The sequence below is a fragment of the Aedes aegypti genome, chromosome 2 (assembly GCF_002204515.2).
Source record: "Aedes aegypti strain LVP_AGWG chromosome 2, AaegL5.0 Primary Assembly, whole genome shotgun sequence".
NCBI lineage: Eukaryota > Metazoa > Arthropoda > Insecta > Diptera > Culicidae > Aedes > Aedes aegypti.
The window spans coordinates 187,229,742-187,247,889 of NC_035108.1; the positions used below are offsets into that span (position 1 = coordinate 187,229,742).

The 18,148-nt window shown below is 40.0% G+C and overlaps 1 protein-coding gene across 3 annotated transcripts in view; it reads right to left on the minus strand.

Moving 5' to 3' along the window:
• Window positions 1-1,520: 1,520 nt before the first annotated feature.
• The window catches only part of LOC5575495 (protein LSM14 homolog B), a 45,980-nt gene continuing 29,352 nt past the window's right edge, over window positions 1,521-18,148 (minus strand). For 2 of the 3 annotated variants that reach the window (XM_001661964.2, XM_021843439.1), the window contains 2 exons: window positions 9,733-9,974; window positions 1,521-6,177 (listed from right to left, as the gene is read on the minus strand). In XM_001661964.2, the coding sequence (XP_001662014.1) occupies window positions 6,170-6,177; window positions 9,733-9,974 (250 nt within the window). In that variant the 3' untranslated portion in view covers window positions 1,521-6,169. The remainder of the gene's footprint in view (window positions 6,178-9,732; window positions 9,975-18,148) is intronic. The other variant, XM_021843438.1, reaches the window with a different exon arrangement.

Genomic DNA, 18,148 nt, shown 5'->3' on the forward strand with positions numbered 1-18,148 from the left:
TTCTACAACTTATTTTGGTGGTTTGTAGGTTTCGTGCTTGGTGATGTTCGTTCAAAATTATTTTCCCCGTGACCATCTCAAATTTCTGGTTTTCCCGTCTTTTTCCCCGGTCCAGTGGCCACCCTGGAATTATTGAACACAATCGTATCACTCAGTGACGACTCGTAATTTCACGTTTTATCTGTTGTACAACCCGTTTTGTATAGATATAGTTGACCTAAGATGAAGTGATTCCTATCAATATTAGTACTCGCTTTCGAAATCCTGGACGAGTTGCTAACAAACTCTTTAATTTTTGTTTGTTATTGAAACCGGTCTCTGGCTTATCTCCGGGAGGAATTTTGATGAAGATCTTTCAAACAAATAGGTTAAAGATTCCTTCTATAGTCACATATTACTGCAGAAAGTTCACTAGCAATTTATTCAACAGATCTGTCAAATATTGGCCCTGGTATTCGCCAAAATTTATTAAAATATTACGACTTAAAAAATTTGTCAGTATATTCTCCAAAACCTTTCCCAGATTTTTTATATTTTCCGTTGCAAATGTCTACAAAATATTCAGCAATCCCTCATTTTCGATTCTTAAATTTCCAAATCACATTATTTGTCTTTATAATAAATGTCTATTTCTTGCTGTTTGTGTTTGAAACGATAACCCAGCCTTAAATTTCAATACCGTTAGATCACGAAAATAGTGACTTTAGTGACCAATTTTCTGAAAAAAGTGACTTTAGTGACTTTTTGTTGGAAATAGTGACTTTTTAGTGACCAGGTCGAAAAAAGTGACCAAGTCACTAAAAAGTAACTTGCTACCAGCCCTGCAGATGGGACTGGCTTGTGATTCACGGCAGTATATGGGTTGTAAATGAGTGGACATTGCGTACCATTGGTACTTCGCGTTCCTGCAGGTATAAAATAGACTCAATTTGTGGTCCTTAGTCTCTTGTCAGTTACTGGACCTACTTCCCCGCGTTGCCGTCTGGAGTACGAGTAACCATAGGAAAGATCGGGAAACCAACCCCGGTGGGACCTTGGTCGTATGCTGTCAGGGAAGGTGGACTCCTCTCTTCAGAGGATGTGGCTCATCAAAGCGCCTGTTCTCCATGTTAGGGGCGGCTCAAAACAGCTTCTCTGGACAAACATTTGAAAGGGGCACATCGACATTGGTAAACAATGGCTTTGCAAGACGCTGTTGAGCCCAATTCAACTCGATCGCGCTCGCCAACACCACTATCAGAAAGAGCTAACACTAATCTTTCTGATAGGGCTGTTAGTTTGTGTGGCCGGCCTAAAAGGGCTCAACAGCAACGTTTCTGGAAAAAAAGACTCAAGACCCCTTGGGCCCTTTAAGCCTGAACTCAATTAGGGCTAGTAAAGGGACTATTTCGGACAGCTTCGAAAAAGTGTATTCAACAAAAATCCAACTTTCTGTTTTAAACTTAGAGTTCATATATTTTTTAACTCTTGTTTTGCTGTATTTCAATTGTTTTGTTTAATTTTTTGTCATCCTGTTTTTGTTTTTTTTTTCAACCATAAAGTTTATAATGTTTGATATTTTTTTGTTGTTGTTACAATGTGATCTTTGCTGTTACCATACTTTCTCATTTTGTTTTGAGATGGTTGATGATGTTACCGCGGCTTCTTTTATGTACTATTTGTTCTCCGTTACAAAGGGGGGATATAGATACCCCACACAAATAGGTGCTAATGCTATTCGACGCATGTCCTGCAACAAAAATAGATTGCACCCGAAATTCGTTGCTTATGCTTCTTGGGGTTGGCATTGAATGAGACTGTGTAAGGTAGGTAGTTTAGTTATGAAGATCACAACATGTGCGACTACGAAAGCTGTTCAATTTGGCTAGAAAGTCAAGTGAAGTGGTAAACTATGCCAAAGTATGCATAATCAACTGCGCCAGAAAACAGTATTTAATTCAGATGAAATAGTCCTAATTTGCAGCTGCGATAATTTTGTAACATTTTTTTGACAACGACGTATTTTTTAAGGACCAACAGCTAATTATTGTTCAAATAAATAAATTAAAATGTTTTTAGCTCATATGCATCGATTTTCGAAAACCCGGATATGGAATCTAAATTAAAGCCAGGGGCCTAGCTGAGTACTGACTCCGTTCAATGACACTGTAAAGGGTCTGGGTCATTTGGCATAAATGTCATTTGAAATTATATTGTTTCATCATGAACTGATACACTTTGAAAGAAGCAATATAAATCTGTTTATAATAAATTGCCATTATGCCAAATGGCTCGCTTTCCAATTAAAGTAAATGATGAATCGTATTCGTCCATGATCTGAACGAAATTCGTAGAGCCATTAGAAATGAATGCCTGGACTAGCACCGTTCTTGTAGAGGTGGTCATTTCGACTGCTGATCATTTTTGAATGCCTCAGTTTATTGGTCTAATAAGAGCTTTTGTATTAACTATGAAATTTAGAACGGATTAGGTTCAGCATTTAGTTACCAATAAGGATCCCCTGCCGAAAAAGTCCACTTTTGTAGAATGTGTTCTTATCAATAAACTAGTAGCTCAACGGAAATCTGGATAGCTAGGGCTACTAAACGAAATTCAAGTTCATTACAGCAGTTTCTTCACATTGGCCAAATTTGCTTTGATAAAAATGTTCGTTCCTTTAAAAATTGAGACTTTGCATTTGAATAGTGATCAAGTCTTTAAAACAGAGACCTGCTACCAGGCCTCAAGTACAAACCAAGACGTCGACTTGCCATTTCATGGATTTTGATTTTAAAGTGGCTTGAAACTTTAATCAATTTTTGCAGTTTAGAGATAAATTTACAGCTCCGTTTGACTAAACTATAGGTTCGTAAGGTATGGTAAGTTACGACCTGCCTCCAATTGTTTATCTTAGCTTATCAAAGCCACCTGTCGCGTAATGGTAAACCGGATTTAGACTCCTCTACTTGCTTGGCCAATATAAAACGTTGGTTGGTAATTCGCTATTGTTTTCTACATTCCACTCCTCGCTCTACTATTCCTTCCCCCTATCTTGCCCTCTCGAATACTAAAAATTACAGCTATATCTGTTTCCCCTTCACTGTGCGCACACCTATTGGACCGAATTTGGCATGGTTTGTGTAGTTTAGATCCTTTCCGCTCTAATATATAGTTGATTTTTGTTCTAGTACAGAAAAGTGAGGAATAATCACTTTGATCCATATATTACCTTTGCTGTCTCTCTGCGCTTACTTGTTAATATCAGATTTATATTGTACATCATTACATCACGGTTTTATGTCTGTCTATTGTGTTAGTTCTGCTGCTGAAGTCCGTTCGTTTTACAGTGGTAGTATTAATCCTGTGGACTGACTTGGTGTGTTTTGCAAAGAAACTACGCTTCTATGCATGAGTTCATTGTTAAAAATAGTGTCCATTTCGATTTCCGTGCGCAAATCCTGATTGAGTGAATTCTCTCCTTCTATCTTCTTTTACTCACGTCTATTTCCCATCCACACGCCAGGCACACTCTTCCCGCTCTTCTGTGTTAGTATAAATGACTTCTGCTTTCTGCTCTTCCGCACTTTCTCTTATATATTTAGTCAATAGGTATCTCCGATCGGTCGGATCCGGGTTCCCTTCGTCTCTCTTTCTAGCTCCCGAAAAAATATAATAGCAATAAAAACACTACTCGTCGTTTACTCTTTTGGCCATCTTCTTCCATTGACTGGATCCTTAGCTTTTTATCGTTCCCATTAATTCATTGAGTTATTCCGGTCATCGCGTTACGGGTTGATTAGGCGCCCGTGGCGATCCGAAAAGTTTAGCCATCTTTATAGTATGCATCCATTCCTGATTAAAGTTTCTTCCTATCATATCATGTAGTGTTGAAACGATTCCGAGTAGTTCATATAAACTAATTGTTCAGTACTATATCAAGTGTTTTTCTTATCGACTGGATTTTAGCTAATCTTTTTCATTTTTAGTCGATGCCCGATTTTTTTTCTCTTCTGCTTACGATTTCAAGGATTTAGCTAAGTATTTTCATATATGCGTTTGCGCAGAGTGTTTAGTTCAATATTGTGATGGCAATGCAAACTGTTTTGAACCTTCCAAATCATTTCGATAACATTGATGTTTGTGCCCGCTTATAGATTTGATTTTTTCATTGAATACGCATCACTAGAATGTGTATTCGAAAGCACAAAACAGTTTACGTCGTCACTCAATCAACCCTTGCGAAACGCACTTTCGTGAAATAATTACACGCCCAAGCTTTTCCATCGTTTCCTCCGTATAATATTTATAATCATTCAATATTATTAGCATAATCATAATTATTACATAGTTCCCTTATTCCTCCGCACTATATCTCAAAATCCTTTTCCAGAACAAAAAATCGGGTTTACAATCTTCTCCTCCAACGAAATGCTATGCGAGATTACGGGTATACCTGTTGAAATAACATTCTATCGTTTGCGAGTTGCTTGTCGGGAGAGAGAGAGCCCAATTTACCCGCCAGAGACCTGAACATCGCACTTAACTCAAACTATCCCAGTTTTTGCTTAACAAGTCGTAGGAAACAAACGAAAACTAAACTCTCAACCGCACCAGAGTTTCCTCGCATCAAGGAAAATGCATGCATTTTTGGTTAGGTTAAAAAAAACTAGAAATTAAAAAAAGAAAATAATAATTAAGAAAATAAGCTGTGTAGTGAGGAAATCAGTAAACATTAAAGAAAAATCTCCGCACCGCGCATTCGTCTCCTAAACGCCCTCTTCATAAGTACTCTATCACACACAGTTTGAATATCAATTTCAGTAACGTTTCTATATTGGCTTGAATAATATAAATTTTAATCTTTGATCGATTTTCTCGGACAACTCCAGCGGTGTTCATTCACGGGCTCTCCTCTATGAAATTCTCTACTTCATCTCTCATCTCATTTCCTGGAACGGGTTCGCGCTTCTGGCGCGATGACATCTTTCGATGTTCTCTTGCTTAAATAATCCTAAATGTTTGCTCCATGCCTAAATTTGTCATTTCTTTACACTTTTTGATCTCCTCTATTGTTCTAGGGGAGTAGTATTAGTTTCCAGCTCTTCATATATTAGCTTAATCATTATGTTCATTCTTAATGCAAAAAAAGTTGCTCATTCACTTCACGTTCCGCTCTCGCGATTTCCAAATTCTACAAAGTTCCTCTTTTCCTATCTCCTCGCATTGCAAATTCAAATAGAAGTCCTGCTGGTGCCCTGACTCTCCCGAGCATCAAAATACTACCATATGTCTAAATTCACCTAAACTCTATTCACGTCCATTTGCTCCACATGTGATGATGGCTTCTTCCTGTACTGTACACGGTTGTAGTTCCGGTATCCTCCTGGTCTCGGTACTCGCTTTACTTTCCTCTTTGTGGGATGACTCCCTCTCTTTCATATTCCCTGATTCGACGGCGATGACACAAATTTTCCGTTGCCAGCAATAGAAAAACAAATCTCATCTTAACGGGCACACAAATGTTTGCACGCAGCGGTGGGACTGAATCGAAGGGAAAGAAGGCGATTTCAATTTGAGTTCACAGATTATTCTAGATTCTTTTTTTAGTTGCATTCCATGATAGCGAACCACAGGCGCGGATCCGTTCGTTCCGATTGGCATCGATTCGTGGGAAAGGGAAGTTTGTGGTGGGGACACACGTTCGACGTTGTCCTCGTTTTTTGTTTTCCCTGATGCGCGCTCGGTTACGGAACCGGCGTGTGCGTGTGATAAGCGTTCACGTCCAGATAAATACGCGTAGGTGTCTCTTTCAGATTCGAGCACTCTCCGTCGCTGTTGCAGCGAGTGGCACTTCGAATATTACAGTATCTCCTCTAACCCTAGGTGAGCAATTCCTTACGCCTTCTCTCGAGTCCTTTGCGATTCACACTGTTGGTCTGTTTCATTACTTTCTATCTTTTTTATTATGTTTCCTCAGGGCTTTACAAAGGGACGCGTTTTTTCCGGAGACCCTCGAATCGGCCTGGAGGTTTGCAAATAACGCTTGCAGGGAGCACAGCTCCGCAGCAGGACCTCATCATGCTATCAATTTTCTGTTACTGCTTGGTCTTCTTCTATTTGGTGATAAGCTTTTACGGAACTCTGGTCAGCTTTTTAAAAGTAAAAGTACATCCTTAGTTGTTTTACAGCATTATTTGCCTGCAAATGCAAGAAATAGCAGTTATTCAACAGTTCTTTGCTGCCCATACTCGCAATACAGTCCCATTAGGAAAATCATCATGTCGAGAAAAACGCATCCAAACATAATTGAAAAAGTTTTCGTAACGCCGCTGCTGGGAGCAGAAAAATCTGATGGTATTACTCAACATATTATCAATACAGTATAAGAAAACCTTCAAGAACTAGAATATTGTTAATGCGGTTATTTTCAAAGTACAAATCCAAGATACTACAGGGTGTCGACTCTATTTTGAAAATAAAATTCCCTGACTTTCCCTGACCTTCCAGTCATTTTCCAGAAAAGTTCCAGACCACAGAGTTGGTTAATTTGAACCGAAATAAGTACGATTTTTACAAGATACATATTCGACGACTTTGATGATGTTTATGTTATTCAGTCAGTGACATAAGTTAGTAACCAAATGCTGTTTTTCCATACAAAATGCCCAAGTTTGGAGTGCTTTATATCAGCATCTGGTAGTCCGAATTGGCTGAAATTTGGATGACGAACTACCGTTTTGATTCATATTACGGACAGCTTCAAATTCCGGACACTCTACTTTGTATGGGAAACATTTCACACGAAATGTTTCATTTTTTGCCGTTCAAAAGTTCTCAATTTCGAGGCTGGTTTTAGTAAGCTTTTTCCATAAATATCTTTGAAAATTTATAATGCCCAACTACCTTAGATGGCTCTTTAGTGGTTGGGCGATTTCAATTGATGATTTGTCTTTTCTATTTATGATTTTCATGAGCTGTCCGGAATTCGAATCAAAGTGTCCGGAATATGAGGCAAAAGTAAGGAAGCGTCCGGAATAAGAATCCTGAAAAGGCCACACATTTTGATTTATTCAAAATTTGATTAATGATTAATGATTAATTTTGTATGCTCTATGCTGGGTTATACTTCACTGAGGCCTTAAGTGTCCGTAATATGAATCAAAACGGTACAAATAACCTCAAGTTTTGCCTGTAAGGAAATTATTACATTGCAGTCATATAACATAGAGTTTCAGAGGGTTATTCAAAGACAAAAGTAAGTAATCGATTGACTTTTTAATTTAATTCTAAAACACTAACTGTTCACGACTTACCGTTTTCAAATTAAATTAAAAAGTCTCTCGGTTACTTACTTTTGTTTTTGAACAACCCTCTGAAACTTTATGTTAAAGGTATGCAATGTAATAATTCCCTTACAGGCAAAACTTCAAGTTATTTGTAGTTCTTCATCCAAATTTCAGCCAATTTGGACTACCAGAAGCTGAGATACAGCACCCCAAACTTGGACATTTTGTATGGAAATAGCATTTGGTTACTAACTTATGTCAATGACTGTAGGTCGTATGAATAAACTGATCAAAAGCTTTTACTTCATTGAGATATATGTACTTGCCAGATGACATTCTTGAACGTTTATTCAAATTGATGTGATAAAACTGAACAATTGAGAATCTATTTACTTTTCAAACTTGAAGATCCGTATGAACAAAGATGTTCTCGGCTAGTGAACTACCTCAGACCTAATTTAAAATTTTAGGCTAGAATGAATATTTTGGACTCCTTCCTGATTATGACTTTTTTATACAAGAGGCAACACTATTACGATCATCCACCATACTTTTTTAGTGGAAGAAAGCTATCCTAAAATTTGGCTATTTCTTTTTCCAGGCTAAATTCTAGCCATTGTCATAGAACTTTCTTGGAGAATTGCTTCAAGGAATTCCACATGGATTGCTCAGAAATTCTTCTAGAAATTCTTAAGATATTTTTCCAGATAGTCCTTCAATACTTCTCACTGAACTCTTGAAAGATTTCCTCCAGAAGCTCCTCATCTCCAAGATTCTCTAAAAATTGTTAGAGAATTTCTTTTTCCAGTCTTAAATATTTCTAAAAATAGCATTTGGAATTCCTAGAATTATTTCAGGAATGCTTATAAAAATATTTCTCAAGATGACACAGATTTTTTTCCAAATTGTTTTCATTTTTTTTTTTAGAATATCTTTGATAATTTTTCACGATGATTCGTTACAGGTAATTTTTTTTAGGTAATATTTTAGGATTACGAGTATCTCTAGGTAATATCACAAATTGTCAATAGATTACCAAGATTATTTCAAATGATATTCCTGAAATTTCTGCTTTTCAATGATTTTCTGAATTACTAAAAATAATCGAGGAACTTTGAGAATCATCCTCAGAATTTCTGGAGAATTTTCTGGTTCCTGGTTCCTAAGTCGAGTGGTCAGAGTCCACGGCTACAAAGCAAAGCCATGCTGAAGGTGTATTGATTTAGCATGATCAATAACTTTGCAGACAATAAACTCGTTTGATGTTGTACTGTTGATATTTTTTCCCTGACCTCAGGTGAAATTCCCTGATTTTCCCTGACTTTCCAGGTCAAAACTAAATTCCCTGACATTCCCTGACTTTCCAGGTTTTTCCAGGTAGTCGACACCCTGTACTAGCAAGTGGGACACGTTATCCGAGTACTTTCTCAACTAATCCAAATATACCCGCATACCAGTCCCATTATTAGGAGCTCGCTTACTATGTTACCGCGCACCTTGACACATATTTTGTCAAGTTTACTACAGGTTACAAGGCACTTTTTCTTTGGCTACCATTAGTACTCTCAACTTTTAATTTCAATAGTTACTACAAAATATTAAACTATACGGTGGTGATAGTGACAGTGCTGAAGACATTCCTGGGTTTGCAGAAGGCGTTGCGGCCGGCCAATAAGGAAGGTATTCTGGATTCATCAGTAGCAGCTTTATGTTAGATTTGAAAAATAGGTACCCCAGCGAGCATATTTTGGTTAGTCTGATTTCGACACAGCTGTTGGACATTTCTTAGATATGCATAATGTTGACTTCTTGTTTCTCATCATTAGATATCGCTAACATACAGTTAGACATGTCGACGATACCAGTCGTGATGCGCGTATTCCCATGTTGGCCCAAAAAGCCTCCCCCTCCATATCGTGGAAAGATGAATCTACCAGAGATTTCGTTCAAATTGGCTAGAGGACGAGAGTAATGACAGCTTAAGGTTTGCCTTGGATGGAAACTATTTTTTTTATTTTTTGTTTAGCCTCTCGCAAGAATTAACATCTAGATGTTTCTATCATTTATCGCACCAAAAACATTCTGCGAAAGAATCAAGTCATGTCAAACAAGAACAATAATTTAATGGAATAAAAATGGTTTAAAACACTTTCATTTTTAATATTCCTTTTTCTTATGGGATGAAAACATTGATGCAATATAACAACAATTATAACAGGTATAAGTTTGCTTGAATTTCACCGTAATCTACTAGTGGGACTGTTATGCGGGTACTTTTAATATGGGACGCACATGATTTGGTATTTTTTTCGCATTTTGTCCATACAAGCAAACAATTTTGAGTATGATACCAGGAAGTACACTAACAATAAACATGATTCATGAAGAAAACTCAAAAGTGATGAAAATTCATATGGGACTGTTATGCGAGTAGGGGCAGTTTGGACAATGGCCACAATCCGCTTACCTGCCGCAACCTCTATAACAGCTGGTTGCTGCTGTTGCTGCTGCTGCTGTTGGGACGCTTGCTGTTGTTGCGCTTGTTGCTGTTGCTGCTGGTTGGTGTTTAGGCGACTGGTGTTGTGAGGAAGACCGTTGGGTTGGTTGGGGCGATTACCGCTGCGTCCCCGGTAATTGTTACCGCCACGGTACTGGTTGTTGCGGTAGTTGTGCGGACCACGGTTGTAGTAGCCTCCGCGTCGGTTGTAGCTGTAAGTGAGATGGAAGAGATTTTATTTAGAATTGGTTTTTAGAGGTCGTCTCAACTAATGCAAGACTGAAAAGGATCATCAGTCAGAGACCACATTGCTAAAAAAACCAAACAGGATCCAAGGAATACTACATAGGTTTTTGTTATCATGATTTCATAAATAATCCGCCCAGACATTCCTCCTGACCAGCATCAGAAGCATCGCGTTGATGCGGTGTAATTAAAACGATGTTTTTTCACCTGTATTTTTACAAAATACAACAGGACGACTACTGGAAGCGATAAGATTTGTTTGTAAATTTCTCGTCAAATAACATCATGTATTATTCTAAGTACTTTTCATTATTTTATCCAGATATTACAAGGGAAATTATTTCAAGCATTTTCCCAAATTTGTACCCAGAAGTGTCAAGATTCCTCTACTGCCCCTATTCGTTATTCGTTTTGCCCCTATAGTTATGCAAACATGAGCATATTCATTTGCATTGCATATTTCGCCAAAATGTGCAATACAGTTAACTCACTCCTCTTCACACACCTGGCTAGGTCCTTACAAACGCTTTTATTTTATACAGTGGGATTCCGTTTTTGGCATGCTCTATATTTGGCAACCCCTCCCGATTTTGGCAACAAAAGGGATCCGTTTTTGGCAACATTTTTAAATTCCATTAAAATTTGTAGATTTTTTGTAAATATATGTATTGTAAAGGTTTAGTCATCAAAATCAAGCTTCATGCTTACTGCATTCCAGAGTTCGATTTTCGTCGATATTCCCCCAAATTGCACCGACTGATAGAGGTCACGTACGCGCTTCGTCAATTTTAGATGGTCATGTGTTCGCAACGTTTCACGAAGTCATTAATCTCTATGAGTATCTCAACTAAAGTTTTAATCTATCAGGTTTTCATGTTATACGACCCATTCGATATGATAATCGTTTTTTTAAGAAACGATTGAACATTTTATACAAGTGATGCTCGGGCGTGTGTTTGGTGCCAATCGAAATTTTAATCAAGTATGCGTACCGCATGATATAATCAAAATATTCCTTACGAGATCCTGATGATCCCTAGCTGGGTCGAAGAGTTCTTAGAATTCTAAAGATTTCTTACAAAATCCCATGTTCTTATTCTATGGGCTTCTGTGATTTTTCAAGGGGTTTCTTAACAGGTTTCCAGCGGAATTTGGAGATTGCTAGTAGTAATCTAGAAAGTCCTTTTAAACTTTTAAAATTTTCCATCGGAGTCTTGAGGAGGGATTATCACAGAAATCCGAATCACAGAAGGCCGAATTAAAGTTACAAACCTAAAGAATAAAGCTTGGATATGGAAAGAACAAGTCCAGCAAAATTTATATGCGGCGAAGCCATATTGAGGATAGAGGAACTGAGGCGGCAGAAGGCCGCCGAAATCTCTGATATCCGAAGGGTGTACATAACATATATCCGGTGTTATGCAAACAGAAAATCCAGGCGTTTGCCCGGTATAATGTAAACAGAGAATGTTTTCCCGTTTTTAGGTCCGACGAGCGACAGCGAATTCGGATAGCAAGCGTTTGCCCGGTATAATGCCACCATAGTATTTTACGCAACAAGCAGTAGATAGGGTATAACAAGTGTTTAAGTGATCATAAGAATACAGTTAACTCTCCCTTACTCGATATTCCGTATCTCGATATCGAGTTAGAGAACCATAGTAAATGTTGGTTTTCATGGCTAACTCGATGGTCCCTTAGATCGCAGTTGCACTGGTTTTGTGTTCTGTAACTCGATACCTCCCCAACTCGATGGTCCCTTCAATATCGAGTAAGGGAGAGATGACTGTACTAAGTTTACTAAGAATACTTTTCATCGTACAGTGCCCATTCGATTGACTCGGTTTGAATTTGGCAACACGGAAATGCATGTACACCAAAAATGGATCATGGTCAGTCACAAATCCTGTCAATCTCAATAATTCTGTGGGCCTTTTTAAGGCTTTCATATTCAAAATACTTAAATTTAATTCGTGGTCATTATTACTTTGATAAAAAAGTTTCAATAAGAACAAGTGTTAAATTTTAGAACGGTTCAATTTCTTCTTCTTCTTGGCATTAACGTCCCCACTGGGACAGTGCCGGCTACTTAGCGTAGTGTTCTAAGAGCACTTCTACAGTTATTAACTAAGAGCTTTCTTTGCCTATGTATATCGTGTGGCAGGTACGATGATACTCTATGCCCAGGGAAGTCAAGGAAATTTCCATTACGAAAAGATCCTGGACCGACCGGGAATCGAACCCAGACACCTTCTTCTTCTTCTTTCTGGCGTTACGTCCCCACTGGGACAGAGCCGGCTTCTCAGCTTAGTGTTCTTATGAGCACTTCCACAGTTCTTAACTGAGAGCTTACTATGCCAATGACCATTTTTGCATGTGTATATCGTGTGGCAGGTACGAAGATATTCTATGCCCTGGGAAGTCGAGAAAATGTCCAACCCGAAAAGATCCTCGACCGGTGGGATTCGAACCCACGACCCTCAGCTTGGTCTTGCTGAATAGCTGCGCGTTTACCGCTACGGCTATCTGGGCCCACCTTCAGCATGGCTTTGCTTTGTAGCCGCGGACGCTAAGGAGGGTCTTTTTGGCATGTTGCCAAAATCGAGCAGGCACTGTATACCCTTCCAGTTTTCGCGAGGTTTTAACACTTATGTTGTACAAATACAAAATTGTTGTTGGGTATGTCTGCTAAGAATAGACCAGCTGACACACCCAAAAAGCACTAACCATATTTCAGCTGATTCCGTTTTTGGCAACAAAGTTGAAATTTTCAGTTGCCAAAAACGGAACCGTGCCACAATCGGAACCAAATGACGGCCAAACTTCCGAAGGTCCACTTTGAAGCAGATTTCCGTAAGATATGGCAATGCTATAAACTTACAGAGCCGTCATAATAATTGTGACAGACTTTCCACACACTATTCATTGTTGAAGTATCTGCATAATTAGGTTTTTTTGTTGTTTAATACAATTAGTCAACATAGGCCATGTGGAAATAAAAAGAACTGGTCAATTTTTAAAATTAGTGTAAAATGTTACAAAACTAAATGATTTTTCTAATTTATTAACAGAGACAATATTCAGTAATTTGAAAAGAGCTCTTGCATAGTAAGGCATCTCATATGGAATGATTGACAACAGTGAAAGCTGTAAAAAAAAAATATATATATATATATATTTTTTTTTTCGAAACAGTAATGACTAAGCCTTAACCTTCCAGTCGTCGCGTGGTTGACTTAGAAGTTGAGCTTGTTGAGCTTTATCAAACATATGCCGAATACGAATTTTCAGTTGTAAGTAAAAATCCACAGAAACCCGCTAGAATTCTGAAGAAGCTCGCTAGGAATCAGATAGAAATTGACATCTACCCAAGAGCTTACTAGAAATTATGAGGTTATCGCTTAGAATTTCAAGATTCAGCTGCAATATTAATGAAAAAGACCGAATCACGGAAGGCCGAAATTTAAAAACAAATTTTAGTGATTTTTTACAGTAGGGTAAGGCGGGACAAGATGCACAAGTAACATTACTAGCTGAATAAGAGTTTATTCAGCTGAAATATGGTTAGTGCTTTTTGGGTGTGTCAGCTGGTCTATTCTTAGCAGACATACCCAACAACAATTTTGTATTTGTACAACATAAGTGTTAAAACCTCGCGAAAACTGGAAGGGTATACAGTGCCTGCTCGATTTTGGCATAGTTTTCTAAATTTTCCCAGTTTCTAATAACCTATTGCACGATGACGTCCCGAGGAAATCGTTCTCTTTCGCTTTTGTGGGAAATTTGAAAACAACAATATTTATTATTCCTCTCTATTCAGTAACATAGGACATGTGTCTTTTTAATCGATACAATTGCAATATGATAGAAAAGTGCACAATTCTAAACGTGACTTAACTGAATTCATCTTACTTTTTCGTTCAACTAAACATAAATATCTTATTCATCTATTTTAATTAGTGTTCGATACATTTCCTCTTAGAAACTGCCCCAGATGATATTAAAGTTAATTCATTTACAAGAATCCGATTGCTCAGAACTAAACGATGACTATACAAACATGACTACGGGAGGGAAACTGAAGAAAAAAAAAATAAAAAAACTACTTCTGCACAATATTCAAACAAAATAGTGTTAAAGCGGGCAACATAGCCTATTCCGTCTAAATGTTGGCAAAAGTAGAGGTAAAAATTTGCACTACGGGGTCCAGCATAGACAACGAAGCTGTCATGCAGCTCCAGCTGAGTACACCATAAAAAAAATAAAATAAGAGGATCGAACCATATTCGGAGAGTGTAACAGTTCGTGAATCATAACAGTTCGTGGCACATCGTAATCGGAGAGCCCTATGAATGTTGCTATTCACTCTCTCGTTTGGTATGTGACAAGAGAGCGTTCAATAGCAGCAACTCTCACATACTACAACGGTATCGAGCCATTTGGGTGATTAATGTTGGTGATTGGTTATAGGTAACTCTTATATTTTCTGGTAATGGAACCTTACACAACTTGATTCTAACCTATTGGATAATCAAACATCCCTTTGATTGTAAACATAGCAAAGAAAATGGAAAATATTCTTCTCTGTTTCTTGATCACAATGAGAATGTATCAGCGAATGTTACAAGTGTTGACACACAGTGATCGGCGCCTAGCAGTGGGTGGTTCCTTTCATTACCTCCACAAATGATAAATTTACAGTCGAAGCTCGTTATAACGACAACTTTTATAACGACAAAAGCTCTCTATAGCGACATTTTTCGACCCATAAAAAATATTTCAGTGTTATATCTATTCTCTATAACGACTTTTCTCTATTGCGACGGTCCCTTGCGATGTCGTTATAACGCGCTTAGACTGTAATGCGAACCAATACTGACGTGGTGTTATTATCGGACCCATACCGCATACCAGCCAACAACGGGAACTGGGTGGCGGATAGGTCTCAACAGCAAGCAGCTATAGGGACGACAGGACGATACCCAATCCAAGGAGTAGTCTCTAGCTCAAATGACGGTTTTGCGATAGCAAAAATCAACGGCGTGTTCTATTGCAGTTGTTACGCGCCCCCAAGGTGGTCGATTGAGGAAATTTCCCACATGGTTGACAGGATGATGGCCGAACTAGCTAATCGGCAGCCAGTAGTGATAGCTGGCGACTTTAATGCATGGGCAGTGGAGTGGGGTAGCCGCTGCACCAATCAAAGAGGCCAGCTATTGTTGGAATCCCTGGCCGCATTAAATGTAGAGCTGGCAAATGTGGGTACAGTGAGTACCTTCCGCAGAAATGGTGCAGAATCGATCATCGACGTGACGTTTTGTAGTCCTAACCTTTTAGGTACCATGAACTGGCGCGTTGATGACGGTTATACTCATAGCGATCATCAATCGATTCGCTATAGGGCAAACGCTCCCTTAGTGGAGGTAGCTCCAATAGTGGAGGTAGTGTGTTTTGACCTGTTTCGCACTTTTTTATGGCTATGTGATATTTTTCTATGATGTACGATGTGAAAATGATACAAGTTATCGAAAAATATTCATAAAATTTAACCATAAACCTATTTTAAACAATTATTTTGCTTAAATTTTTTGCTCCTTTGCACCTATAGTGGTGCATCAGTATCCATAGTGGAGGGTCCCATAAGAAATCAATGGTTTGCGCCACTAAAGGAACCATTCTTAAAACATACCTCCACTAAAGGAACAGTGTTCCTATTGTTGGTGCAAGGCTTTTTGCAGGGAAATTTCAAATGAATCGTGATTTTTATACATTTTAATGATAGAAGGATTTGAGATCTAGCGATTGATACGCTAAAATCATATAATTTTTGATTTTATCACCATGTTATAGCAGTTTTCGCTTAGGTGCACCACTAATGGTACATTTGCCCTAGTATAATACCAGGCGGGCAGAAGGCAGCACGATGTAACTCGACCCAAGCCCGAGGATGGAAAACAGCGCGCTTCGACGGCGAAGTATTCACTGAAGCCCTGAGGCGCGAACGAAACACTCTGGACCTAAACGGTGAAGAGCTAGTTGCTATGATATCACGAGCGTGTGATGCTTCCATGCCGAGAAAAGCCCCTCCTAGAGAGAACAGGCCGCCAGTGTATTGGTGGTGCGAATCAATTGCAAATCTTCGAGCAATCTGCCTTCGGGCTAGACGAAGAATGCAACGCGCACGCACAGAAGCACAAAGAGAGGAACGCGGTGCAGCATTCAGAGAGGCAAAGTTGGCTCTCAAAAAGGAAATCAAGAGTCGAAAACGGGCATGCTTTGAAAGTCTATGCGAGAGTGCCAATTCTAGTCCATGGGGTGACGCCTACAGAGTGGTAATGGCTAAGACCAAAGGAGCCATAGCGCCACAAGAGAAATCGCCCGAGTTGCTGCGATCGATAATCGATGTACTCTTCCCGCACCATCCCATAAGCCCATGGCCCCCAGCGCCGTATGCGGCAGATGAAGGAGAAGAAGTGGCGAGAGTGACGAACGAAGAGCTGGCAGAAGTCGTGAAATCATTCGCGTCAAACAAGGCACCGGGACCCGATGGTATCCCGAATGTTGCCTTAAAAGCGGCAGTGAACACGGATCCGGACATGTTCAGAACCACGATGCAACGCTGCATTGATCAAGGAATCTTCCCGGATGTATGGAAGCGACAGAAATTGGTGCTACTACCAAAGGCGGGGCAACCACCAGGTGACCCGTCGGCGCATAGACCTACCTGTCTACTAGATACGACGGGCAAGTTATTGGAGAGGTTGATTCTCAACAGACTAGTACCGTATACGGAGAGTGCGGACGGCCTGTCCAACAACCAGTTTGGATTCAGAAAAGGTAAATCTACTCTGGACGCCATCCAGTCGGTCGTTCAAACAGCTGAGGTGGCAATCGAGCATAAAAGGAGCGGCATCCGTTACTGCGCGGTTGTCACTCTGGATGTGAAGAATGCGTTCAACAGCGCATGCTGGGAAGCAATAGCACACGCGCTTCACCGCCTCAAGGTACCGGTGCAGTTGTGTAAGCTTCTAGAAAGCTATTTTGATGGTAGGATTCTACTGTATGACACAGAGGAGGGGCAGAAAAGCGTTCGAATTACCGCGGGAGTATCTCAAGGTTCAATCCTGGGCCCGCTGTTATGGAATGCGATGTACGATGACGTACTGAGGCTGCCCCTTCCGACGGGTGTTGAGATTGTTGGCTTCGCCGACGATATCACCCTAGTGGTCTATGGTGAATCGATGGAGGAAGTAGAGTTGACAGCAGCGCACTCTATTTTCCTGGTTGAGGAATGGATGAAGTCTAGGAAACTAGGACTGGCCCGTCACAAGACTGAGGTGGTGGTGGTCAACAACCGCAAGTCCGAGCAATGGGCGCTTATCTCGGTAGGTGATTGCACCATAGAGTCCAAGCGATCCCTTAGGCATCTTGGGGTAATGATCGATGACAAGCTGAGCTTCGCTAGCCACGTTGAATATGCCTGTAAAAGGGCATCTACGGCTATAGCGGCGCTTTCGAGGATGATGTCTAACAGCTCTGCTGTAATTGCCAGCAAACGCAAGCTGCTGGCAAGCGTGGCGCTATCCATACTAAGGTATGGAGGACCAATCTGGTCAAAAGCGCTTAGAACGAACAGAAACCTAAAGCGGTTGGAAAGCACGTACAGGATAATGTGCTTAAGAGTAGCAAGTGCATACCGGACGGTATCTAAAGAGGCCGTGTGCATCATAGCCGGGATGACGCCCATCGGGCTCATCATCAAGGAAGATGTTCAATGCTTCAACCAAAGGGGTACCAGAGGAGTCCGCGACACGTGTAAAGAGGAAACGCTCAGAAGCTGGCAGCAGGAATGGGATAACTCCACTAAGGGTAGATGGACCCATCGACTAATACCAAATGTGTCAGATTGGTATGGTAGAAGCCATGGGGAAGTGAACTTCCACCTGACGCAGTTTCTGTCAGGACATGGTTGCTATAGACAGTACCTGCATAGGTTCGGGCACTCAGAATCTCCTGCGTGCCCCAATTGTGCTGGTGTAGAGGAAACAGCGGAGCATGTCGTGTTCGATTGCCCCCGTTTCATTGTTGTGAGAGGTCGCATGCTCACTACATGCGGAGGGGACACGTCCCCCGACAATAT